This window comes from Sapajus apella, unplaced genomic scaffold, assembly GCF_009761245.1.
Source record: "Sapajus apella isolate SASKATOON/1434 unplaced genomic scaffold, GSC_monkey_1.0 scaffold85, whole genome shotgun sequence".
Lineage (NCBI taxonomy): Eukaryota > Metazoa > Chordata > Mammalia > Primates > Cebidae > Sapajus > Sapajus apella.
This window is the reverse complement of record NW_022437025.1, coordinates 1,073,022-1,099,780: the sequence shown is the minus strand read 5'-3', so window position 1 is coordinate 1,099,780 and position 26,759 is coordinate 1,073,022. Positions and strand designations below refer to the sequence as shown.

The 26,759-nt window shown below is 51.5% G+C and overlaps 1 protein-coding gene across 1 annotated transcript; it reads left to right on the top strand.

Moving 5' to 3' along the window:
• Window positions 1–7,143: 7,143 nt before the first annotated feature.
• SPON2 (spondin 2) lies at window positions 7,144–13,607 on the top strand. Its single transcript, XM_032253894.1, has 6 exons — window positions 7,144–7,467; window positions 7,964–8,192; window positions 8,592–8,815; window positions 8,889–9,080; window positions 9,510–9,684; window positions 12,889–13,607. Exons 2-6 carry the CDS (start codon window positions 7,967–7,969, stop codon window positions 13,071–13,073), a joined length of 1,002 nt encoding a protein of 333 aa, XP_032109785.1. The 5' UTR covers window positions 7,144–7,467; window positions 7,964–7,966; the 3' UTR covers window positions 13,074–13,607.
• Window positions 13,608–26,759: the final 13,152 nt, after the last annotated feature.

Sequence of the window (26,759 nt, the reverse complement as noted above, 5' to 3'; positions counted from 1 at the left end):
TCAAATAATTTTCTGCCCCTTTATCTGCCTCCTCTCTTTCTGGGGCGTCAAATATGCGTTTGTTTGCATGTTTGACGATGTCACACAGGTCTCTGAGTCTCTGGTCAGTTTTCTTCATTCTTTTTGTTCTCAGATTGGATCCTTTCCACTTACGTATTTCCTTTTTTACTTACACTTCATACTACCTGCTCGAATCTGCTGAGATTTTCTAGTGAGCGTTTAAATTCAGTTACTGTACTTCTCAACTCCTGAATTTCTACTTGGTTCTCTATAATTTCTGCCCTTTACTGATATTCTCTGTGTGGTGAAACATACGCTCATGTTTTAAATTATTTAGAAAAACTTTCCTTTGTTCTCGGAACACATTTAAGACCACTAATTTAAAGAATGTGTCTGGTACCTGGGGCACCTCGTCTTCCTCCGTGACAGTCTCTGTTGATCGCTCTCTTCCCCACGTGTAGGCTGTACTTTCCTGTGCTTTTTCATGTCTCACAATTTTTGGTTGAAAAATGAGCATTTTAAATAGTATAATGTGGCAAATCCAGAAATCAGATACCTCCCCTACCCCGGGGCTTGTTGTAGTTTATTACTAACGTTTCTGAACTAATTATGCAAAATCTGTATTATCTGCCATGTGTGGCCACTAAGTCTCATCTCAATTACCTTAGCGGTCAGTTAATGAGCAGACAGAGATTTCCTTGGAGGCCCAGAACCAGTCGTCTCCCAGTTTCTGTTTTGAGGTTCCATGGCAGTTAGCAACTCCACACTAGCCCTCACTTCCTGCTTGCACAGAGCCTCAAGGTCAGCTGGAAGTACAGCTCAGTGCCTTCCGAGGTCTTTCCTGAGCATGCACTCAGACCTGGGAATATGTGTGGCCTTCTAGAGTCCCAGGAATATGTTGGATTTTTTCAGTTCTTTTCAAAGGTCCTCATGGACATCTCATTTCCCAGACTTTCCTTATTTATTTATTTATTTAGTTGTTCTATTGCATGCCCAACTGTTAGCCACCACCTGGCCCAACTGCAAAGTTCATTGATTGCCTATAATTATTTTCAACAATAGCCCCCGGAGAAAAGTCTCTTCCTGCTGGGTAAGCGCTGAATCAAGTCAGAAACACAGATTGCAAGTGGTGTCTTCCAGGGAACCACCAGATACGTCAAATAATCATGACTTTCTGGAAATGAGGCTTTGAAAGAGCCCCAGCTCCAGTGGCTGCCAGGCTGTTAGTTTTTATTACAAAGATGGGTTGTTAATTTTTAAGGCTACTACAGTGCTGGGGGGGGGGTGAGTGGGCACGCATGCTGTTCTCACTAAGATTCACCCTATTTTCTCGATAAAATAAAATAACTCTACATAGATTGCTGCAAGCCTTTGGTTAATTTCCAGAGTACTTAAAAATGTGTTCTGATGTTTTTGCCACTTTTCTCACTGCTTGGAGAAAGACAAGACTTCCCAGAGGTCCTTGTGCCGTCCTTTCTGCTGCGGTCTTGACATATTACTGTGGGCAGAAAAAGCTACTGTCAAGTGCCACTGAAAATGGGTAGGCTCCTATTCGAGGGAGGTCAACTGTTGAACAGAGGGAAAAACGAAAACAAAACAGTATTTAGAAGCAGATAGCAGCAGATCCTCCTCCCAGATCCGCGGCTTAGCAGCGACCTGGCCCCCTTTGCAAGGTGGGACTGGGGGAGCCCCTGTGAAACTGGTAAGACTGCTGTGCATGCTGACTTCCGTCAGCCTGGCATGGCAGCAGCACTCGTGCTTCCAGAGGTGAAGCCGCCAGGCAAGGTCCTCACTTAGCATCAGCTAAGAAGTCAGAGAAGAGCAGGGGGAAGCACTGTGTGGGCTGCGGCTCAGCTCATGGGCACCATCCCCATCCTCCTTCTGGCTGTCCTCTTGGACTGCAGAGGCTGCAATGCTGAATCCAAAACCTTGGATTCCCCGACCTGATTCAGGCTCTGCCAATCAATCGGAAGTGTCAGAGAAACCTGAATGTAGACTGGAGGTGTGTGGGCGAGGGGGACGCAGGAGCGGGTGGCCACCTGCTGCTGGGGTGGCTGGTTCCTGCGCAGGGGGGACCAGCTGCCCACCCAGCAACCCCATCCTGCTGTGCAGCGTGGGAGGTCACCCTCGGACACTCAGTCCAGAGCCTCCCTCCAACCCTCCTCACAATTCTATAAGCTACTTACCTCCATAGTAAATCCCTGTCTGCTCACACTGGTTACGGTAGGCTTAGTTCTCTGTAGGAGCTCTGATTGAAAATAAATCCTGGCATGACAGGGTGTGACCCGGCACTCCTCTGTTGGTGGGTGGGGGGTCACCTGCAGCTGTTCTCCCTGAAGCCTGTATGGCAGGAAGGAGGCGGTCTGGAAAGAATCCTCTGGGTAGGGAGAGCTGCACGTGCAAAGGCCCTGAGGCATGAGCAACCCTGGGGTGTCTCAGGCAGGAAGGAGGTCAGCGGGTGCTGAAGAGGAGGGAGAGAGGAGAGTGGGCTGCAGAGAGCCACTGGAGGCCCCATCCCCTGCGATCTGAGGATGAGGAAGGGGGGAGTCGGGCAGGGAGAGCCACTGGATGTCGTGGCCCCATCCCTGGGAGTCTGAAGTCTCAAAGGCTGAGGCAGCCTTTAGAGAGCAGGTGTGCAGAGCCCATGGTGCCTGGCTGGAGCAAGGCCCTGGGAACACGTCAGAGTGAACAGGCACCCACGCCGGCCAGTGCAGCACTTTTCGGGGGGGTTTTCCAATGCGCAGCAGCGTCCCTTGGGGATCCAGAAACAGAACCTGGAGTCTGGGCGCTCTGGAGGAGGCAGCCGGTCCTGTGGGTGGGGATTCCCAGTCTGAGTCAGCAGATGTGGCTGGGAGCTCGGCGCTGCTGGGCCAGGCCTGGGTGCCTGTGCCACACCCCAGGGAGGGGCTGTGGGCAAGCCCTGAAAGAGCCGTTGTCATGCCAGACCCTGAGGGAGGGCGCCGGCCAGAGCCCCGCAGAAAGGTAAAGAAGGCCTCTCCCTTCCCAACTGGGACTGCAGCGCCCCTGGAGGGATCTTGGGTTCTGGGGCCCAGGGCAGGGCCACAGCCTAGGAACAGGGCAGGACTGGCAGGAGAGGCTCACCAGGGATTCCTCTGTGCTGTAGGCTCCACACGGCTCACAAACAAACCCATGGAAACCCCACACCCGCCTGCTCAGATCCAATTTCAGCAGCACAGACCCCACCCTCCCAGGCCCGACTGGGAGCTTCACAGCACCTTGCGGTTGTCCAAAAGTCCAACCTTAGCAACACATTTTGGTTAACAGACAACTTTTAAACACTGCCAACACCCTGGGAGTGTGGGCCGCCGATTACTCACACTGCAGTCTACACTTACCCAGCTGCAGCAGGCAGTAAGCGGCGTCAAGGACAAGGGGTTGCCCCCTGGGGCCATGGCAGGGCAGCCAGGTGGAGCTGGATGCAGACAGATGGGCTGCTCTGCCCAGCTACAGACAGGCAGTGAGCGCTGGCTGCAGCCACAGCCCTGAGCCACACTCCCCTGAAAACCACCTTGGGGCAAGTGGCTCAGGTGACCTCCAGGAAGGCCCTGTCCTCAGAGGACCCTGACATTGCTGTCAACGGATTCACTAAACACTTTGTTGAATAAGGGAGTCCAGTTTACAAAATGTATCTGCTCCACCCAGCCTCCCGCAGCCTTGGGTCTAGTGGGATCACTTCTGCGTCCCCATCTCTGAGATGCAAAGAATACTCACCACGTGGTTAATGAATGAATGAATGTACTGTGTGTGTGGGGTGGGTGATCCTCCTGCCAGTGGGCACAGAGAAACTCTCCTGTATGGGTTGGGGGGCACTGCAAAATGCTATCTCCTGTGACCCTCAGCAGAAGGTAGGATAGAGCCTTCTGGATCACAGAAGAGGGTCTGAGAGTCAGAGGGGTTTCCAGCAAGACCCAGAAAGCTCGGAGTCACGCAGGCTCACTCTGTCACTGGCCTGGGTCCCTGCTTCGGTGCAGAAATGGCTCTGCCTGAGACCCCAGCCCAATCCAACCTAAGGGACCACAGGATCCGGCAAATTGAGCGCACCTGGCCCCAGGCCTGCCAGGTCCCCTCTCTGAGCACAGCAAAGAACCTTCCCATGTCCCATGGTGCCCCAGGGCCTTTACAGGCATGCTTTTGGAGAAGCTTCCCACCACCAGAGGAAGTTCCTCCTGGCTGCCATCCACTCCGGCGCTCCAAACCAGCCCTGTCCCTTCCCACACAAATCAGCTGTGGCTCTGCCTGGAGCGCCCCAGTCCACCACCACTCCACATCCTAGCTGGAGCCCCCCACCAGAGACCTCGGCCCACCACCATCCCACATCCTAGCTGGAGCCCCCCTAAGACCTCAGCCCGCCACCATCCCACATCCTAGCTGGGGCCCCCCCCGGAGACTTCGGCCCACCACCATCCCACATTCTAGATGGAGGCCCCGAGGCCCCTAGGCCTGGGCCCACCACCACCCCACATTTTAGCTGGAGCCCCCCCAGCACTATCCTGGGCCCACCATCACCCCACATCCTAGCTGGAGCCCCCCCCAAAGACCTCGGCCCACCACCATCCCACATTCTAGATGGAGGCCCCCAGGCCTGGGCCCACCACCACACCACATCCTCATGGGGGTCCCAGGTCGCAGAGCTCAGGGAGACGGCGTGAGGGCTGGGCTGCTGGGCCAGGCCTGGGTGCCTGTGCCGCACCTCAGGGAGGGCTCTGGGCAGGAAGAAAGAGCTCCAGTGGCCCCTGGTTTGTTCTGCAGCATCCTTGGCCTCCTGTGAGACCTGGGGAGCCTCGAAGCCGCTGCCACAGCCAGAACTGGACTGAGAGGGGGCGGTGCCTGAGCGAATCTCTGGAGCGGCACCCTGGCTTCCCACACGAGAACATGCCCCAGGCCCAGCGCCTCCTTCCTCTCCTCAGACCCAGAGCCAGCAGCTTTGCCAAGGAGCCCGAGCTCCTTTCCGTGGAGAAAGCTGCCCAGAAAGTGAGGGGTTAGTCCCGGGAGGCGGAGGAGCTGCAGTACGGCTGCCCCGTGCTGCTCTGGGAAAAAGCCCTGTGGATGTGAGTCTGGCCTCAGCAGTGGTTACCAGGCCCACTGTGGGGACCCGTGGAGGGCCTGGGATCCTTCCAGGCGGTTGATGAGATTGAAGCCCATTGCATGAGAGCCGTTCCCACGCTCTGATGGGCACACAGCGGTTTTCGAGGGCTGCAGGCCAGAGCAGGTATCTGACAAGGCGAGTAACATATGCACAAGGCTGGATTTTCCTCATAGACTTCAACTAACAGCACATCTCAGCAGAGGAAGTGCCAGAGCGGACGTGAGTCCAGCTTCCGCTAAGCCAGGCAACACGAAGACCTGTACGAACGTAGAACATGCCACTTTTCTCAGCCAGGTTCTTCATGTTGAAAAGTCTGGTTGTTTTCATAAAACGTGTAATAGCAATCGTTTGTTATTTTTAAGTGAATTGATAAGTATTCTGAACATTTATGTTATGATTAGAAAATGATAAGTATCCATAGGTGTAATCCACACAAACAGAAATTTCCTCAATGAAAAATTTTTTTTGAGATGGAACCCCGCTCTGTTGCTCTGTCGCCCAGGCTGGAGTGCAGTGATCTCAGCTCACTACAACCCACGCCTCCCGGGTTCAAGCAATTCTCCTGCCTCAGCCTCCTGAGTAGCTGCGACTGCAGGTGCACTCCACCACATCCCAGCTCATTTTTTTTTTTTTTTTGTAGAGGTGAGGTCTCCCTATGTTACCCAGGCTGGTATTGAAATCTGGGCTCGGGCGATCCTCCTGCCGTGGCCTCTCAGAGTGCTGGGATTACAGGCGTGAGCCACTGCATCTGGCTCTCAATGACTTTTAGGAGTGTGGAGTCCTCAGATCAAAACATTGGAGAAGCACTGAAGTAGAATCTGTCTTTGGCCTGGGAGTCTGGAGTCTAAATACGGCATTGCAGCTTATCTGTGATTTGCACTTAAAATATAGGTTAGCTCATCTGTTTTTGTTTGCATTCTGTCCTTGTTACTTCTATTTATTTTTTTTCTCTTGTTGAATATGTGAAACATTAACAGCATTCCAAAACTCAGAGTGTTTTGTCTAAACTTAAAAGCCCTCTGGGTGATTCCGATGAGCAGAGGCCGGGAAGGATTGAGCAAGAGCATCCCCACGCTCCTTCCTCCACTCTGGTTTCCAGATCCCATGACTGGGGACCTATAAATATTTTCCTGACATGGAGCAGGAACCAATTTCAGCATCTGTTAGTCGCACCCCAGAGGAAGGGAGGCCCAGAGCCCCTGGGAGGGTTCTGCACCGCACACACCGTGTATGCACCACACACCACATACACCACACACCACATACACCACACATACACACACCACACACACACCACACACACACCACACATGTACACACACTGCACACACCACACACACACCACACACCACATACACCACACACACACCACACACACCACACACACACCACATACACACACACACCGCACACACACCACACACACACCACACATACACACACACCACACACACCACACACACACCACACACACACCGCACACACACTACACGCTGCACACACTGCCCACACCGCCCGCCTGCAGCCCCAGCCCTGCACGGAGTCCTGGGGAGGGTGCCCCCTTTCTGTGGCTTCTTTCTGACTCCCTGCGCGCCCCACCCCAGACCCTCAGCCCACTCTGACCTCCCTCCAGGAGGGATGGCTGGCAGATGCACTGGGGCCACAGTGTAGACCGCTTGGCTGTTTTGTGCAGTTTTAGGCCATGCCAGGAAAGAGACTTAACGCCAGGACCGCGGAGACCAGGGATGCCTTATCCGGGAGCCAGAGCTCCAGGCCACCTCCAGCACTTGACTGAAGTCAGGCCACGCTCAGGGCCCTCCAGGTCACACCCTGCGGGAAGGTGTAGCTCGCTGGCTTTAATTTCAAGAAGGCGAAAACAAGAGCCCCTCCGCCCCCACGCTCTGTGCTTTCCCGGCTTGGGGCACAGAACTGCCCTCCGAGGCACCTAGGGAGGCACCAGGAAGGCGCTCGAGGGAACAGGAGAGAATCGGAAGGGAGAGGACAGAGGAGAGAGGAGAGGGAGGAGGAGTGTGGGAGGGGAGGGGACCGGAGGGGAGGGACAGGACAGACAGACAAAGGAAGGGGTGCGGCTGCGCGGCGGGGGAGGAGAGTGATCTGGCTGGGGAAGGTCGCTGGGCAGGGCGAGCTGGGAAAGCGGAGCCCCTGGAGCCCCCGCAGCCCCTTCTCCTCCTTTCTCCCACGTCTGCCCCTCGCTGGAGGCCAGGCTGTGCGGCTCCGAGGACGGGAGGAACTGGAGCCTCATTGGCTGGCCCGGGGAGACGGCCTCGGGCTTAAATAGGGTCTCCGGGCTCTGGCTGGGACCCGACTGCGGCCCGCTGCGCTCCCGCCGCTCCTGCCGGGTGAGTACTGCGCGCCCCCGGGACACCCAGAGAGGCCCGGGCCTCCTGCACTTTCCCCGCGGCTCAAAACCTTGTGGCACCTCCAGAGGGACCCCGGGACTGGTGGCGACCCGAGCTTTGCAGGTCTAATCCCGGGGGCGGCCAGTCAGGCAAGACCCCGGGTCCCCGCGACGGCGGAGGCTGGTGGGGAGAGCGGCGGCGAGGGCACCTCCCGGAGGCCGCACCCCGATCCGCCCAGCCAGCTGCAGGGACTTGGACTGAAAACCTGCCCGTTACCCTTGGTCGCTCGCAGGCGCACGGGCATCTAACCCCGCGCCGTCCCTTCCGCGGATGGGGGTCTCCCAAGGGCCGCAGGAGAGCTTTGCAGAGCAGGGAGGGGTGCGCGGGCGCACGGGGCAGTCCTGGAGCCCAAAGTGCGGCCGGAGCCCTCTCGGCTCTCCACCCCGAGGCTGGCACGGCGGTGCCAGCGCGCGGCTGCTCCCCTCTGTGCTCCCAGGTGATGGAAAACCCCAGCCCGGCCGCCGCCCTGGGCAGGGCCCTCTGGGCTCTCCTCCTGGCCACTCTCAGCGGCGGCGCCGCCGGCCACCCTCGTGGGGGAGAGTCTGTCTGTTCCGCCAGAGCCCCGGCCAAATACAGCATCACCTTCACCGGCAAGTGGAGCCAGACGGCCTTCCCCAAGCAGTACCCCCTGTTCCGCCCCCCCGCGCAGTGGTCTTCGCTGCTGGGTGAGTGCAGCCCCTCTTCGACTCCTGCTCCTCCAGGAGGGCTGCGGCCCCGGAGCCCCCCACAGCTGCACATTGCTTCCCAGTCTGGGGCGCGCTCACGTCCAGGAGACTCTGAAGCAAGAAACATTTGCCTAGCGCCTGCCGTGTGCAGCTGGCTGTGTTCTGGGCTTCGGGGGTGCCGTGGGGGCAGGAGGCGGTCACGGGGAGGGTGGGCTGCGGGTGGCCACGCAGCCCCGCGTCGGGGCAGGGGGTAGCCACAGGAGGTCACGGTCCGACGTGACAAAAGGGGGACACGGTTCCCTGCGGGCGGCGGGGAGGGATCCCCTGGGGCGCCCGCTGGGATCCAAGCCCCACCTCCGCCTCTCACGGTGCCCGCGGCGCGGCCGGGTGGTCCCGCAGGGGCCGCGCACAGCTCAGACTACAGCATGTGGAGGAAGAACCAGTATGTCAGCAACGGGCTGCGCGACTTCGCCGAGCGCGGCGAGGCCTGGGCGCTGATGAAGGAGATCGAGGCGGCGGGGGAGGCGCTGCAGAGCGTGCACGCGGTGTTCTCGGCGCCCGCGGTCCCCAGCGGCACGGGGCAGACGTCCGCGGAGCTGGAGGTGCAGCGCAGGCACTCGCTGGTGAGCAGCGGGCAGGCGGGGGCGGGGGCGGGGCCGTGGCCCTGGCGGGCGCGCTGAGCCGCCGCGGCCGCAGGTCTCGTTCGTGGTGCGCATCGTGCCCAGCCCGGACTGGTTCGTGGGCGTGGACAGCCTGGACCTGTGCGACGGGGACCGCTGGCGGGAGCAGGCGGCGCTGGACCTGTACCCCTACGACGCCGGGACGGACAGCGGCTTCACCTTCTCCTCCCCCAACTTCGCCACTATCCCGCAGGACACGGTGACCGAGGTGAGTGGGCGTCCCGCGTGTGCCAGGGCCGCTGTGGCCCCGCGTGGTCGGGACATGGCTGAGTCCTGGCTGTGCCCGCGCCTCCCAAGCCAGGACAGCCGCTTGCAGCTTTTGTGTAGAAGAGGCTCTGCTTCTAGGGGCGGCAGTGAGCAAGGGGGTGCAGAGCCCCCCATGCCCGCCCTGCCCCACTGGGTCGCAGCACTGCAGGGAGGAGAGTGGGGAGAAGGAGAGTCCGGAGAAGGCCGCCCCTTCCTGGCCTCAGTTTCCAGCCCGTGCCCCATGGGACGTCTGAGAGAAGCACAAGGGACCCTGTCCCCCACAGTGGGGTGGAGGGCGCTGGACGCTGGCCACTGGCCCCAGTAAGGCCAGATGCACACCCGAAGGTGGCCTTCTTGGACCCCATGCCAACCTCCTCTTCCTCCTCCCCAGATAACGTCCTCCTCTCCCAGCCATCCGGCCAACTCCTTCTACTACCCGCGGCTGAAGGCCCTGCCTCCCATCGCCAGGGTGACGCTGGTACGGCTGCGACAGAGCCCCAGGGTGTTCGTCCCTCCCCCCTCGGTCCTGGCCAGCAGGGACAACGAGATTGTGGACAGTGCGTCAGGTAAAAACTCCCTTCCCATCCCCCCCACACTCCAGATGCCAGGGAAGAGCTGGCTGTGGAAAGTGCCACGGCAGAGCTCAGGGGCATCACTCCAGCGGGTAGAGGTGCTCAGGTTCAGAGGGAAGCTCAGTGTCTGCCACAGCCTCATCCGTCCTGCGAGGGAGAAGCTGCGGCTGGCACCCCACAGGACATACGGGACACACAGCTGCCCCAGCCCTGCCACAGGGCCACCACCAAACCCAAATCTAAGGCTCAGAGAAATTCCAAATAGCGATTCGAAGCGTGTGCTGCAAGATGGTGCTGAGGAGATTTAGGATTCTGTTGATTCAAACGCTGAAGATATAACTCTTCCACAATATCTGCAGTTGGAAACACCTTACACCCCACAGCATAGAGGAAAGAATGAAAGGAGGCCCCAGAGAGTACCCGAGACACACTGTCCCATCAGACATGCACCCACGGGTGACCTGTGTGTCACAGCTGACAAGGAAGCTTGCTAGGATGGCCCCGTCTGTGTGGCCACCAGGTGAAGGTTCCTGTGGGGGTCTCGGCTTGGGGCTCTGCTCACAGGTGCCTTGGTGTGGGGCAGGGCAGGTGCTGATGAGTGTTCCCCTAGCTCCTCCAGGCACCTGCTGGCCCCAGGCAGGTGGGAACGCTGGGGCTGAGTGGCAGTTCCCTCCACGTTCAGCTGGGTGGTGGCCACTGGCTCCAAGCAGCACCTGTGGCCTGCAGCGCCTCACTGTGTCGTGGGTCGGGACCTGTTGGCTCTGGGTCTCTGCTTCTTACCTGACATGGGTGTGGGAGGGTCAGGGTAGGCTCCAGACAAGAGTGGACTTCAGACTTTCCCCAGAAGGAACTGGAGCCCACCAACGTGGCCATGGGTCCCATCGTCCTCCACCTTGCTGGCTGGAGTTGAGGCAGGTGCAGAGCTGTCCCACACACTCCCCCCCTCCCAAGCGGTGTGGTGGGGACAGATGTCATCTTGAGGAGCAGCAGTAATTACAAGCTTACTGTCAGCCATACTTGGAGGCAGGGGGAGGGCGGCTGAGACAGGAGGCGGTGAGCTCCGCACGGCTGGCGGGAACCACTCCCAGACAGAGGCTGTGCCCAGCCCTGGATCCCTCCTCTTCGTTTGGGATAGACTTGGCCTCCCTGTGCCAGCCTCGGTGCTGCCCCTGCCCAGCTCAGGCTTGAGGTCCTCACTCATTTGTCCAAGCAGATGCCAGCAGATGTGCCTGAGCCACTTACCCAACAGGCAAACGTGCCAGCACTGTCTGTGGTGGACAGCTGGTCTGATGGGAAGAGCCTCTCATGGGCAGAGGGTCCGGAGACCTGTGGTTTGCCCCACCATCAGGGGCACCGGGCCACAGTGGGCAGGGGAGCACGTGGCCAGTGCCTCGGGCCAGGAGAGGGCATAAAGTCAGCCGAGGCCAAGCAGGAGCGGCATTGCAGGGGGTGGGGAGAGACTGCTGTGAGCTCTGAGAGCAGAGGAGGAGGGAGAGAGAATTCCACCCAAACTGCACCTGAGCAGGATTGAGCCAAGCACCTTCCCTCACCAATGTCCCAACAAGTGCCACTGGGTAGCATGGCTCCTCATTCCCAGGGCACTGCAGGCATCGTAGCTTTGAGAAGGATGCCTGCAGCCACTCCCACCAACCCTGTCTGGTGCCTCCTGCGTCCACCTGCCTCCTGCTGGCCTGCTTCCGTTCCTTTGTGCCCTCAAGGCTCTCCCCAGCACACTCCATGCTGGCCCTGTGGGAACGGAGCACAGACTACCACCCACAATGGTCTTTCCTGTGACATTTGGCTTCCCAAGGGTAGAGGCTGGGCCTGGCATGTGGTGGGTGGCACACAAGAGGCTCCCGCCAAGCCAGCCTGGCTCCGCTCTATCTTCCTGCTCACGCGCTGGATGCCCGTCCCCAGGCCTCCTCCTCACAGGGCTTTGCAGCATTGGAGAGGTTTGTGGTAGGGCCCTCTCTGCAGAGCTGGCACTGCAGATGCTCGCTGACTCCTCACCACAGCCAGGGCGGGGGTGCTCCCACGACCCCAGTTCCAGTCGGGAAGCTGGGGCCTGCTGGGACCTCCCAGCGGCTCTGTGTGCTCTCCAGGTGGGCTGCCCCGGGCCCTGGCTCTCAGGCTTCTAATACACCAGGGCCCCTGCAAAGCGTCAGCACCCAAGGTCTTTGCAAGCCCTGTTCCTGCCACTTTGGAGAGGACTGCTCCAGGTGTGGGCCTGGCCAGGGTTGCCAGACCATTCTAGGAACTGCACCTGCACACCGACCCCCTTCTCCACTCTCTGTCATCCTTCTTGAATTCCTCAAACGCCTGTGACTTGTTGAAGGGTCTCATCCTTCAGTGGCCACAAAGCTGGCAGCAGAGTGCTCGCAGATTTGTGAGGAGAGCCAAGCCCTGGCTGACCGTCCTCAGGAGGGGAGCCCTTGCTGACCGTCCTGGCGTGGGCGGCAGAGGGAGGCGGAGCTCCTGGCCTCCCTCTGGGCTGCCCGCCCTGGGCCATACAACCACAGGGAAAAAATGCCCATCTGGCTGGCTTGGCCTGTGGGGTGCAAAAGAGGGCTTTGCATTTTACTTTGGAAAAATGGAAATTACCAAGTGTAACCATAACACCAAAATGATGATTTTTAGATGCATGAAAATTATGAAAACCAGATGGGACACAGGGAAACAATGATACTGGAAACGTCTGAGCCCCTTGGGGGTCCAGGCCCCGCAAGACAGACAGCTAACCCGGTGCCCCTGTCTGTTATTCCAGTAAATGTGGCAACTGGGTCTAGGTTTGGGGGGAGCAGCTTTCCACAGCAGGAGTGTCCACCCTCTCCTGGGGCTTCTCACTCTGCCACGGTGTGGGAATTTCAACACCGCAAAGACTTGAGCGGCAGCCCTGGCTCTCACGCAGAAATGTGCAACTCCAGTCCTTGGGTTGTTTCCAAGGTTGCCATGGTGCCATCCATCTTGCCGCTCACTCCGCAACTGAGCGGGGAAACCGAAAGCCCTTAAAGTGTGGGCGTGGCCTCTGATTAATGCACACATTGGTGGAAGTGTGGGCGTGGCCTCCGACGAATGCACACATTGGTGGAAGTGTGGGCGTGGCCTCCGACGAATGCACACATTGGTGGGTGGGGCTTGTTTGCAGGAAGGGCCGCCTCAAGCGAGTGTTCACCTAGGCTTCTCCTGTGCTTGGTCCAGTTCCAGAAACGCCGCTGGACTGCGAGGTTTCCCTGTGGTCGTCCTGGGGACTGTGCGGAGGCCCCTGTGGGAAGCTGGGGGCTAAGAGCAGGACTCGCTATGTCCGGGTCCAGCCCGCCAACAACGGGAGCCCCTGCCCCGAGCTCGAAGAAGAGGCCGAGTGCGTCCCTGATAACTGCGTCTAAGACCAGAGCCCCGCAGCCCCTGGGCCCCCCTGGAGCCGTGGGGTGTCCGGGGCTCGGGGGCTCCTGTGCAGGCTCATGCTGCTGGCGGCCCAGGGCACGGGGATTTCGTGCTGCTCCCGACCGCGGAGAGGCCGGGCCGACCTTCTCTGCGCTGACGGGCCCTCTGGTGGCCGGCAGGGGCATCGGGAACAGCCTCCTCCTTTCCCAGCCTTGCTTCTTAGGGGTCCCCACGTCCCATCTGCTCTCAGCCTCCTCCTTCTGCAGGCTCCGTCTACTCTAAATTATGTCTCCTTATAAGTTATTGCTGCTCCACGAGATTGTCCTTCGTTGTCTAGGGGCCTGGCTCCCACGTGGTTGCAGATACCTCAGATCTGGTGCTCCAGGCTGGCGCTGAGCCCACTCTCCCGAGGACACGTGCAAGCGGGGGTGCCATTTGAGAAGTGAATAAATGGGGCAGTTTCAGAAACTTCACTCGATGTTTTCATGCTACGGATCTCTTGCATTTGAATAAAGACTATCTCTGTTCCTGACAAATGTCGCTGGCTGACCCCGCCCTTGTTCTGGGCCCTGCGCAGTGCAGGGACACCTGATGTGCTCCAATGGGGGACACACATTCAGAAGGCACCTGGTGACACCGTCAGGGCCATGAGGCACGTGCTGTGCGTGTGGGGGAGGCAGGCTTGGGACCCACAAGTCTCCCCACAACAGAGGCCAGCCCTGGCCCATACAGTGTTTCAGAAGACACAGCAAACAGCGCATCAGGCGCATCCACAAACCCAGCACGCAGGCGCCTTCCCACAGGACAATCAGAAGCTCAGAGGAGGGGTGCCTCCAGGCCTGGATGAGGCTGCAGAAGCCTCACTCTGCCCCCTCCTCTGTGGGAGCAGCTTGCATTGCTGCTGTTTCTGGGAGACCACTGACCACCAAGACTCATCAGGCCACCAGCAGATGCCTCCTGGGACCTGAGCTCAGAGGCCCCAACCTCAAAGATGTCTCCCAAGGGCTCACTATGATCTGCCGTGGCTCTTCCTGCAGCCAGGGTCCCTGGCCCTCCCCACCAGGTGCCACTCTGCTGGTGGAACCCCAGGGGTCTCCCAGCGCCTGGGCCGGAGCTGTGCGTGGTGTGAGGATGGACTGGGGGGTGGCTGCTTCTCCTTCAGTCCTCTCCCAGTGACTGTAAGGTGGAGGCTCACTTCCCTCACCCTGAGAGACACCCCTTCCTTGTAACTGGCTCTAAGGCCCTCTAGCCCTGATGCTTCTAGAACCAGACCCCAGGCCCAGCTTCCACTACCCTGCACGCCATCCCTCCCACCAACCCTGAAAACAATGAACATAAGCCCAAGCTCACAGGTGTATGAGTTCTGAGGTTACCTGGAGATCTGAAAAACCCCTGGCTTAAAGTTTTCTTAAGGTTTCTGGGACTGATAATGCCAGGAGGCTGCTGGAAGAAATAGCCGTAAATCCTGCCTAGAGCCCACACTGTGTACTTGGAACTCAGAGGGTCCCCAGGAATATGAACCCACAATCAGAACCCACCAAACATACACAGACCATCCCTGATGCTCCTGAGTCAGAGCACATGGAAAACTCCATGGTCAGAGCCACTGGGCTGCTGGAGCTGGCATGACCATGAGAAGATGCTGACCAAGTTAACCTCGCCAGGAGCTCAAAACTCAGACACCAGAGCAGCACAATGGGCCGGTGCACTGAAGCCTGAACATAACAGACATAACACTCCAGTCAAAGAGCAGAGACTGCAAGACCAGACTCACAGAACCATGTGCTACTGTGGAGGCTGTGAGTCTGTAAGAACACTGAAAGGCTGGGGAAGGGGTGGTGTGGGAGACGCCTGTGGACACCCGCACTAGCTACTCCCTCGGGAAGCATGGAACTGGGGGGCCCTGGGGCAGGACAGGCATCACTTTGGGGCCAGAACATTTACTGCCCAGGTGAGAGGCTATTGTGCTCTCTCCCAGCCTCAGGGACCCCAGGACGTGTGGTTACATGGCTGCCATCACAGAAGTCTCTGGGGCCCCCATACCACCAGGATGGCCACTGTTGGGTTGAGGCACTGAGGTTTGAGGGAGACCGATGGGAAATGCCATCCGGTAATGGAATGTTGTGCAGGGAATCCCACGGGGGGGCCGCCTGGTGGAAGGCAGGTCAGATGGAACCTAGGCGGCTGGCCTTGCCTGAATGAGGTGGGCAGCACAGGAGGGCACAGAGTGCAGAAACAGCACCACGTTAGTGGCCGCCATCTTGACACCAGTGAGTAGCGGGTATAGACAGGAAAATGGAGAGGAGGAGCCCCGCAATGGTCCTGAAAGAGGGGGATTTGGGCCTCAGAGACATCCCTGGAGATGGTAAGAAGTAGATGAGTGTGGGTTTGTTTTGATGAAAAGGCAATGTGAATTTTTATAGATCTGTATTTAACATGATTCCCAGAGGTATCTAAGCAGCTGACCCCATCCCAGCTTCAGGAAGGCCTTGATCCAACTGGGTCAGCATGGGGAGCCTGAGCGAGTGAGGGCAGGTTCACACCTGAGGGTTCCATTCATGGCCCCCTGCACACTGAGCAGCCACAGGTGGATGGGGGTACCTGGGCCAGAAGGAGGAGCCCCATGTCTGCACAAGACTCCATGCCACTCACATCAGTGGAAAACGGGTACACTGGGCTCCAGGAGGCTACTGGGTCTATGGGTGGTGTTGGCCCAGCCCAGTGTGCTGAGGAGGAGGAAGTGTTCAGCAGTCTGCAGCATCCAAGCCATAGAAGGATAATCATGGGAATGGCCACTGTGCTCAGCCATGGGGACTGGGGCTGAGGGGTCTGTGGCACTGGGGGAGGAAGACAGAGGGTAGGACATGAAGAAGCAATGAGCAGGGACTTCCTGGCAAACTGAGGAACTGAGCACTGACACCTAACTCCACTCCCGTCCATACTCCACTGGAGCCGCAGAAGAGGGTGTTTGGGTGGCACAATCCAGATGCCTGCCTTGGCACTTTCAGGTGACACCCTCCACAGAATGGCAAAATGGGATGGACAAAGCTCTGAGACACTGCCCTTTTCATAAGATGCATGGAGGACTCTACTTTCTACCGCCACTTTGGAAAAATAAGCAAACAAAAACACTGAGGCTGGAGCAAGGGGGAGCTGGTGTCAGGCCTAAGAAACAAGCTCATGAGCAGTGGGGAGAGGCAGGGCTCCTGGGGGCTGCTGTGAGCTTGGCCAGCAGCAGAGTGAAAAGGTGAGCACAGCACCCCACACGGACAGAGACCCTCAAGGCCAGCAATGCCCTGTGACATAGGAAAGTACAGGAGCGATTCTCTCCACAGGAGCTTTCCCAGTCCCTAGTGTGAGCCCCAACAATCAATATCAGACGAGTGCAACACAAAGATTAGAAAAACAAGAAAACAAGTCGCTATAATTGAAAGCCAGGAAAAAATAAAAAAAAGCTGAACAGAAGCCTAAGATCTCAGGTAATTAACTTGTCAGAAAAAACAAGTAGAACAAAAATGACAAACCAACAAGGGAAATTAGAAACAAACAGATACATTTGGGAAAGAAAAATTATCAAATGGGGAAGCGTTAGTCAGTGAGTTGAAGAGCTAATTAGCATAGCTAGAGAAAGAATTAGTGAACTGGAAGATCTAGCTGGAGATATCATGCAGAATGCAGCACAGAGAGACAGGAAATGGGAAATTTCAAAAATATGGAAGACAAGATGGAAAGTTCTAAAATGTTTTAAATCAAAGACTCTAAAGGAGATAATAGAGAGAGTGGAGAAGAGATCATATTTAAAGAGAAAATAGTGTAAATTTATAGCACTGGTTAAAATTAAAAGCTATCTCCAGAAACAGAAAGAACAATATATTCCAAAGAGGAAAAATGAAAGCAGTACATGCCTATGTACAGCATATTGAAACTAGGAACACTAAACACAAAGAAGAAACCTGCAAAGGACTCAGAGGAAGGTACAGATTGCTTATGAAGCGTCTATTGAATGACAGCAACTTCCTAACAGCCCAAAGGGAGTCAGAAGGCAGTTGGATAATACTTTTGAAATGCTGAGAAAAATTAACTGTCAGCCCAGAGTTGGGAACTCAGCAACATCTTTCGAGAATGAGAGAAAAACACAGACATTTTCAGATTAACAGAAATGGAAGAATCTTAATACCAAGATAATTTCAGTGAAAAACTTCTAAACGATGTGGTTCAGGGTGGAGGAACAAAAAGATGGTCTGAGATTTCAGGAGTGGTAATACAATTTTTTTAAAAAAAACTCTCAAATAAAAGTATAAATTCCCCAAAGATGGAGAAAAAAATAACAGCAAAATTAGAGAAGCTGAAAAGTAGGGGTAAAGTGAGAGCTGATCAACAGGGCTGAGGAAAACAAATCATAAGCTGGAAATTTAGCTTCACAAATTCAAATAACTGGCAGGGCATGGTGGGGCACGCCTGTAATCCCAGCAGTTTCAGAGGCCAAGGTGGATGGATTATTTGAGGTCAGGAGTTTGAGACCAGTCTTGCCAACATGGTAAAACTCCATCTCTACTAAAAACACAAAATTAGCCAGGCATGGTGGCGGGCGCCTGTAATCCCAGCTCCTTGGGAGGCTGAGGCAAGAGTATCGCTTGAACCCAGGAGGTGGAGGTTGCAGTGAGCCGAGATTGTGCCACAGTACTCCAGCCTGGGCGACAGAGTGAGACTCCTTCTCAAACAAAAACCAAATTCAAATAACTAGGCAAATTTTTAACCACAGAATCTTCCAAAGCACAGGGAATTGTCAGTTCAAAACACATTTATTATTAGATTCTATAATGTCATAGCATAATTTTGGTATAGGATAATGTTGACTTCATAAAATGAATCCAAGTGCTCTCTTCTCCTCTGAAAGACTTTGTGAAAAATGGATATTATCTTTTTCATAAATGTTTTATAGAATACTTCACAGAATTCACCAGTGAGGCCATTGAGCCTAGAATTTTCTTTTCGGGAGGAGTTTTTAATTACAAATAAAATTTCTTTATTAGATTGAATGTATTAGGCTAAAATTTATTAGACCATTAAACTTTTTTCTTCTTGTGACAGTTTTTGTAATTTGTGCTTTTGAAGATTTTGTCAATTTAATCTAAATTGTCAAATGTATTGGCATAAGTCATTCACAAAATTATTTTATTTTATTTTTAGACGGGGTCTCCCTGTCGTCAGGCTGGAGTGCAGTGGTGCAGTCACGGCTTGCTTCAGTCTCAACCTCCTGGGTTCAAGCCATCCTCCCACTTTGCCTCCTAAGTAACTGGGGCACAGTCACCCACCACTACACTCAGCTGATTTTTTCATGTTTTGTAGCAACGAGGTCTCACTATGAGGTCCAGGCTGGTCTCAAACTTCTGAACTCAAGTGATATCCATCTTCCTCAGTCTCCCAAAATGGTGGGATTACAGACATGAGCTACCATATCCAGCCCATAAAATTTATTACCCTCTTAATATCTGTAGAATTGATAACAATATCCCTTTTCATTCTGATATTGGTGATTTGTGGTTTTTCTCCTTTTCCCCTGATCAGGCTTATCAATTTCATTGATCTCTCAAAGAAACACTTTTGGTTCCATTAGCTTTCTCTAATGTTTGCTCATTTTGTTTCAATGATTTCCACATTTTACTTTTACTTTTTCTTCCATCAGTCTTTAATATTTCCTTCCTTCTTACTTTAGGTTTAATTTGCTTTTCTTTTTGTAGTTTATTAAGGTAGAAATTTAGGTCATGGATTTTAAACTTTTCTTCTTTTCTAATATAAGCACTTTTTTTTTGAGACAAAGTATTGCTCTGTTGCCCAGGCTAGAGTGCAGTAGTACAATCATAGCTCACTGCCACCTCAAATTCTTGGGCTCAGGTAATCCTCCTGCCTCAGGCTCCTGAGTAGCTAAGACTACAGGCACATGTCACCATGCCTGGCTAATTAAAAAAAATTTTTTTTTTACGGAGATAGGGTCTTACTACGTTGCCAGCCTGGCCACAAACTCAATATAGGTATTTAAAGGCATAAATTTTCCTTTAAAAATTGCTTTAGCAGTGTACCACAAATGTATTTTCATTGCAATTCAGTTAAAATACTTCCTATCTTCCCTGTGACATCTTCTCTGATGCATGGTTTGTTTAAAACTGTGTTTAATTTCTCAATATTTGGATTTTCTCATGTATGTTTTATTACTGATTTCTAATTTAATTAAGTTGTGGGCAGGAACATATTCTGTATGATTTCAACCCTTTTAAATTTATTGATACTGTTTTATAGCCCAAAGTAAGACCTATCTTGGCAAATATTCCCTGTGCATCCTGTCATGCCCGAGTATGGTGTTTCATTAATGTTAGTTTGGTCAAATTGGGTCACGCTGGCTGATGGCATTGTTCAGGTCTTCATTATTCCTACTGATTTCCCTTTATCTGTTCTATTATTAATAGAGGGGTGTTGAAATCTCCAACTATAATTGTAGATGTATCTCTTTCTCCTTCAGTTCTGGCAATTTTTGTTTCACGCATTTGGAAGTTTTATTATTAGGTAATATAGATTTAAGATAGTTGTCATTTGTCATTAAGAAATGCTCCTTTATCTCCGGTAATATTCTTTTGTTTAAAAGTCTACATTGTCTGATTTTAATGTTGGCGCTCCAACTTCTTGGATTAGAGTTTGCATAGAGTATCTTTTTTTAAAGCCAATTTTTTGTAGACAATAATTATGGGAAGTAGAAAACTTCCTCTTCAAAGTTTCTTAAGAAAAATTCATAAGTGTTAGAAATAATAGCTTGTTTTAAACACTTTCTTCAAAGCCTTCCTGCTTTTTGCTAGTAGCTGTTTGTTAAACCCCATCCTACTTAGCTGTTAGACATTCTTACAGGCACATAGTACATTCTATGTCCTTGTACTTTAACCAAGATATCTGTGCTGGACGTGCTCACAGGCATGTCCCAGCTCCCAGCCTATGCCCCTTGCTTATTTGGAATTCCTTTTTGCTCTCCATTGCTTTTATCTGTTTAGAAAAGTTGTAAGTTGTTAGCCAATCGGGTTTTAGTTTAGATTGGGAGGTCTGGCTCCAGGCAACGGAGATCAGACACAGCAGTGAGGACAACCCCAAATGCGTAAGGGATAAATATGTCTGCTTTCCTTTATTCGTTGCACTCTTGTAGCAAAATTGCTAACAAGGGTACCCTTTCTGCAGGAAGTAAAAGGATCTCTTGCTTTGCTGAGATCCTTTGTCCCGGTACTAATTTTTCTTTTCAGCACCAAAAATTTACATATAACAATAATCATTTGGGTCTTGCTTCTTTACTGGTCTGATAATCTCTGCCTTTTATGTCATTTACATCTAATGGACTTATTGATATCATCAGGTTTAAATATACCATTTTCATTTTCATTTTTTTGTCTCATCTGTTGTTTCTTTTCTTGTATATAATTTTATTTTTGAACCACATAAGTGTTTTACATAATTAAAAATGAAGTGGACTTTAAAAAGGCAAAAGGACTAAATCATAAATATTGAAAACAGACACAGATGAAATATACTTTATATGAAAATAAAATAATTAGTAACTTTAAATGGTATTTTTGTGCATATATCCCTGGGAAAAGACTAAAGAGAATGGCAAGGAAATCTTAGATGGCATTTAGCAGTCTTTTTGACAGTAGCAATGTTGGTGTGGCTCTCTGGAAACTCTTGCAGGCACCCCGCTTTACTGTACTTTGCTTTATTGTGCTTTGCAGATATTGTGCTTTTTATAAATGAAAGGTTTGGGGCAATCCTGAATTGAGCAAGTCTGTCCATGCTATTTTTCAGTAGCATATGCTCACTTCATGTCTCTGTGTCACATTTGGTAATTCCTACAATATTTCAATGTGTCTTATCATTATTATATCTGTTATGATGATCTGTGGTCAGTGATCTTTGTTGTTACTGTTGAAATTGTTTTAGGATGCCACTAACTGTACCCATGTAAGATGGCAAACGTAGCAGATAAATGTTATATGTGGTCTGACTGCTCCAATGACCGTCCATTCCTTCATTCCCCTCTCTCTTCTCCAGTCTCCCTATTTCCTGAGACACACCAATATTGAAATTAGGCCAACTAGTAACCCTAGAGTGACCTCTAAGTGTTCAAGTGAAAGGAGGCGCCATCGTCTCTCTCTTTAAATCAAAGGCTAGAAATGATTAACATAAAGCTGAGATAGGCTGAAAGCTAGGCCTCTTGTACCAAAGAGTCAGCCAAGTTGTGAATACAAAGAAAAAGGTATTGTTATTATTTTTGGAGACAGCGTCTTGCTCTGTCACCTATGCTGGAGTGCAGTGGCATGATCATAGCTCACTGTAACCCTGAGCTCCTGGGATCAAGGGATCCTCCTGCCTTAGCCTCCAAACAAGGTAGGACTACAGGCATGCTGTATTTTATCAGTATATAAATATATATTATTTATATATTAAAATGTTAACATATCTTTATATATTTATTTGGTAATTCCTAAAATATTTCAATGTATTTTATCATTATTATATGTTATGATTATCTGTAATCAGCAATTTGTTATTGCTATTGAAATTGTATGTATTTCAATGTATTATACATAATATATACATAATTATATATATATATATGTATTTCTGTTGAGACAAGGTTTTGCTATGTTGCTCAGGCTGGTCTCAAACTCCTGGCCTCAAGCAATCCTCCTGCCTCAGTCTACCACAGTGTTGGGATTATAGGCATAAGCCACTGTGCCCAGCCAAGAAAAGTTCTTGAAGGAAATTAAAAGTGCCACTCCAGTAAACACACAAATGATAAAGTGAAAGAGCCTTATTGATGATATGGAGAAAGTTTTAGTGGTCTAGATAGAAGATCAAAGGGGATACAACATTCCCTTAAGCTAAAGCCTAATCCAGAGCAAGTCCTTTTCTTCAATTCTATGAAAACTGAGAGAGGTAAGGAAGCTGCAGAAGAAAAGTTTGAAACTAGAAGATGTTGGTTTATGAGGTTTAAGGAAAGAAGCCATCACCATACCATGAAAGTACAAGGTTTTCCAACTACCCCCACCAAAAAAAAAAGAAAAAAGAAAAAAAGAGGACAAGATGAAGCAGCAAGTGCTGATGTAAAAGCTGTAGCAAGTTACCCAGAAGATGTAGCTAAGATCATTGATGAAGATGGCTACACTAAACAGTAGATTTTCAATGTAGTCAAAATAGCTTTCTATTGGAAGAAGATGCCATCTAGAACTTTTATACAAGACAGACTAACTCTCTCGTTAGGGGGTAATGCACCTGGTGACTTAAAGTTGAAGCCAATCCTCATTGACCATTCTGAAAATCGTAGGTTTCTTAATAATTAAGCTAAACCTACTCTGCTGTGCTCTATACTTGGAACAACAAGGCCTGGATGACAGCCATCTGTTTACAGCATGATTTACTGAATATTTTAAGCCTACTTTTGAGACCTACTGCTGAGAAAAAAAAATTCTTTTGAAATATTACTGCTCATTGACAATATTGACAATGCACCTGGTCACCCAAGAGCTCTGATGAAGATGTATAAGATTACTGTTGTTTTCATGCCTGCTAATACAACATCCATTCTGCAGCCATGGATCAAGGAGTAATTTCAATTATCAAGTCTTACTATTTAAGAAATATATTTTGTAAAGCTATAGCTGCAACAGATAGAGATTCCTCTCATGAATCTGGACAAGTAAATTAATAACCTTCTAGAAAGGATTCACTATTCCAGATGCCATTCAGAACATTGATGATTCACAGGAGTACATAAAAATATAACAAGAACAGGAGTTTGGAAGAAGCTGATCTCAACCCTCATGGGTGACTCTGAGGAGCTGAAGACGTCAGTGGATGTGGTGGAAAGAGTAAGAGAAATACAATTAGAAGTGGAGCCTGAAGATGGGACCAAATTACTGCAGTCTTAGGATAAAACCTGAATGGATGAACAAACAAAGTAGTTTACTGAGATGGAATCTAGTTCTGGTGAAGATGCTGTGAACATTGTGAAATGAAGCCAAGGGTTTAGAATATTCTATAAACTTAGTTGATAAAGCAGCAGCAGCGTTTGAGAGGATTGGCTCCAATTTTAAAAGACTTTCTACTATGGGTAAAATGCTATCAAAGTGTCATATGCTACAGAGACATCTTTTGTGAAAGTGTGAATTGATGTGACAAACTTCACTGTTGTTTAAGTCACTGAAAGAGCCACTGCAACCTTCAGCAGCCACCACCCTGATCAGTTAGCAGCCACCCACATCAAGGCAAGACTCTCCACCAGCAAAAAGGTTACCACTCCATGAAGGCTCAGATAATCATTAGCATTTTTTAACAATGAAGTATGTTAATTAAGGTACATACATTGTTTTTGTAGACACAGTGCTTATTACACACTTAATAGACTACATTGTAGTGTAAATATAACTTTTATATGCACTGGGAAACAAAAATTTGTGTGACTTGTTTTATTGCAATATTTGCTTTATTGTGGCGGTCTGGATCTGAACCCGCACTGTCTCCAAGGTATGCCTGTATAGCTATATTGAAGGATAAAGGAAATAATTATGTTAATGCTAGTAAGTAGTTTTTTTTGCATAAAAGAGATGCAAGTATATATTCAATGAAATTATGTAAAACTCTTTAGTCTTACATTTTGATTGGACATGAGAGTATGATCTCATTTTTAAATTTAAAAATAAGCCCACAAAAAACATTTCCTAGCTCTGTCCTCCGAGAAAACTCAGGGCAATGACAATCTGCAGAAGCAAATGTTCCTCATGTGATCACTTCTTATATTATATTAAAGAGCGAATGTTATTCTCTAAAGGACACAGGAGTGAAACCGAAGGGCCGCCATCAGCCAAAGGTTGGGTAATTTAAGTATTAAGAAGAATGATGATTGCAATATATCAGAAAAACATTAAATACCCAACAACTCATGAATTCATAATGATACTCTAAAGAATCCCCATTGGTTACCATGGTAGCTATCATACTGCTTTGAAAACTGCTAATTTTAGGAAAAGAATCAAGCCCGTGGCCGGCCTTTCCTGTTCAAACTGCTTCAGGGCAAGCAGCTAGTTGGTGAGAAGTTCTCCTGTAGCAACCACTGAGGAAAGAGGAAGAGGGAGGGAGAGGGAGAGAGAGAAAGAGAGAGAGAGAGAGGATGTCAAGACCACCAGGCAGGGGCTGAGGGAACCTGACAAGGGGCAAGCTGGGGACAGTACCAAGCCCCTGACGGGCTGTGGTCACTCAAGACAGGACAACCAGACCTTGTGGCCTCCACTGTGAGGCACCAGGAGGCACTCACCAGTGACTCTAGCTTAAAGTCTGAGGCCAGTGTCATCAACTCCAGCTGCACACGCCAGTATCTGGGAAGCTGGAGGGAGAGCCAGCCGACCTGCCACCACTCCCAGCACAGTCTCTGCAGCAGCAGTGTCAGTGCCTAGGCCCCATCCTAGCCTCCAGAGCAGGACGTGTGTGCAATAAGAACCCCCAGAGATTTGCAGTCACACCAAAGGTGTGCTGAGTCCAATGGCACCTGAAGACGCTTTCACCCACTCCTGGGATGCTGGCTGCATGAGCGAGGGCCCCACAGCCTCCAACAAATTAGTCGGTTAAGAAAGAGACTGGCGTGGGGAAGGTAGAACCCATGAAGTAAAAGAGGTTTAACAGACATGGCAACCAGTGTCATGTGTGGATTCTGTTTAGATGCTCATCAAAATAAACCAACTGTGAAAAAGACCTTTTAAGGCAACCAGGGAAACGTGACTGTGAACTGGTTATCGGATGCCAGTAAGGGATTATTATTAATTTTGTTAGGTGTTATTGCATGGTGACTGTTCATTTAACAAGGTTCTCACTAGTTAGTGATGCATACTGAAGTGCTGATAGGTGAAAGCGGCCTCTGATCTGACATACTTTAAAAATGCATTCATGTGTGTGTGTGTTAAATAAAATTAGTTTGGGGTTCATCACACAATTCTCTAGTCGTGCTTAAAAATATTCTAGATACACGATTTTGGGTTTTTTTTAGCTGTGGGTGGAAATGGAGAAGTGGAGCTAGCTTATCTGGCAACCCCTTCAAGATGTCAAGCTATAAAATAACCATGGCAAACACTTACATAGTGTGTGCTGTGTGCCAGGGGCTGTTCTTAGCACCTTACACAGAGGGTATCATTTGATCTTTACAACCACCACAGAAAGTAGGCTCTTTATTCTCTCAGTTGTATAGATGAGGAAACTGAGGCAGAGAACAAATAAGGAACTTGCCCAGGATCACACAGGAGGTAAGGGGCAAAGGAGGGACACTTGGACAATGTGGCCCCAGAGTCTAGGCTTGTGAACATTGTGCTACAGATGTCTCTAAAGGAAAGCATTGGGGAGACTGAGGCAGAGGGCACAGACCAGTAGGAAGGGACAGAGAGGTCTCTGAGGAGGAAGGAAAAGGTGGGCTCTGAAACTGGAGTTGGGTTTAGGTAGGAGGAAGGGCAGGTCGTGGGTAAAGACAGCTGCCCACGTGTGCCTGGTGGCCCCGGCCACACACTGGGAATCCAGCCACAGCTCCACCCGGCACCAGAAAAGCAACAGCTACACCCTTCAACAAATGCCCTCTGTGCACCAGACCAGGGCTCAGAAGCCCACACAGCCTGTGTCGTCTAATCCCTGAGGCAATGCTGTGGGGGAGCGCTGTCCTGCCTCATGGGTGACAATCTGAAGGGATGCTGACCTGTCTACACTCACATCCCTGAGAAGCAGTGTAGTCAGACAGCCCAGGCCCTTGGCTGCCAGCCCCTGCGCCAAACCACACGACGCATTCTTTCCATCTTCCCACTTCTTTCCAGAGTGCTCGTAAGGGCTCGCTGAAGCATCGTCATAATGGTGCACTCACATACAAAAAGAGCTGTTGATTTAAGGCATAAAATAAAAAACAGTGTGTGCAAAAACAGCACATGAGCTCTGCAGCTGAGCTAGCTGTCCTCTGCCACTGTCATGCCTGGTTCCTGTGACGCAGGCCTGCAGTGATGGGGGTGCTGCGGGATGGGTCACAGGACCTCTCTGCACTATTTTCAAAACTTTTTGTGAATCTACAAATATTTTTAAATAAAAGGTTTAAAGAGAGAACAGTGGATGTCACAGCTGAAAGGACCTAATGGATCACTAAGTGATTTTCACTCCTTTAAATGAGGAGACAGACTTGGAGACTCTCTTCAGGGCGCTAGCTCTTCCTAGTCCAGATGGTTCCATTTCAGCTAGCTGCCCTTCCTCCCACCCACAGGTCCACACCTGCCTCCCCCACACCTAGCCTCCCACCTTCACACCCAGACGAAACCCCCACCCAGCCTTATCCCCACTTAGCCTCCCCGCAGACACCTAGACTCCCCCTACACACCCAGACTCCCCACACACACCGACTCCCCACTCACAACCAGACTCCCACACACACACCCAGACTCCCACTCACACCCAGACTCCCACTCACACCCAAACTTCCCAGACTCCCCCCCACACACCAAGACTCCCCACTCACACCCGGACTCCCCACACACACCCAGACTCCCCCCCACACCAGACTCCCCCACACACTCAGACTCCCCACTGACACACCCAGACTCCCCCCCACACCAGACTCCCACTCACACCCAGACTCCCAC

Excerpts from the sequence above, each read along its gene's own strand:
- SPON2 (XM_032253894.1), top strand. The coding sequence starts at position 7,967 with ATGGAAAACCCCAGCCCGGCCGCCGCCCTGGGCAGGGCCCTCTGGGCT. Across the intron at positions 8,193-8,591 it reads GCAGTGGTCTTCGCTGCTGG|GGGCCGCGCACAGCTCAGAC; the intron begins GTGAGTGCAGCC and ends GTGGTCCCGCAG. Across the intron at positions 9,081-9,509 it reads CGCAGGACACGGTGACCGAG|ATAACGTCCTCCTCTCCCAG; the intron begins GTGAGTGGGCGT and ends CCTCCTCCCCAG.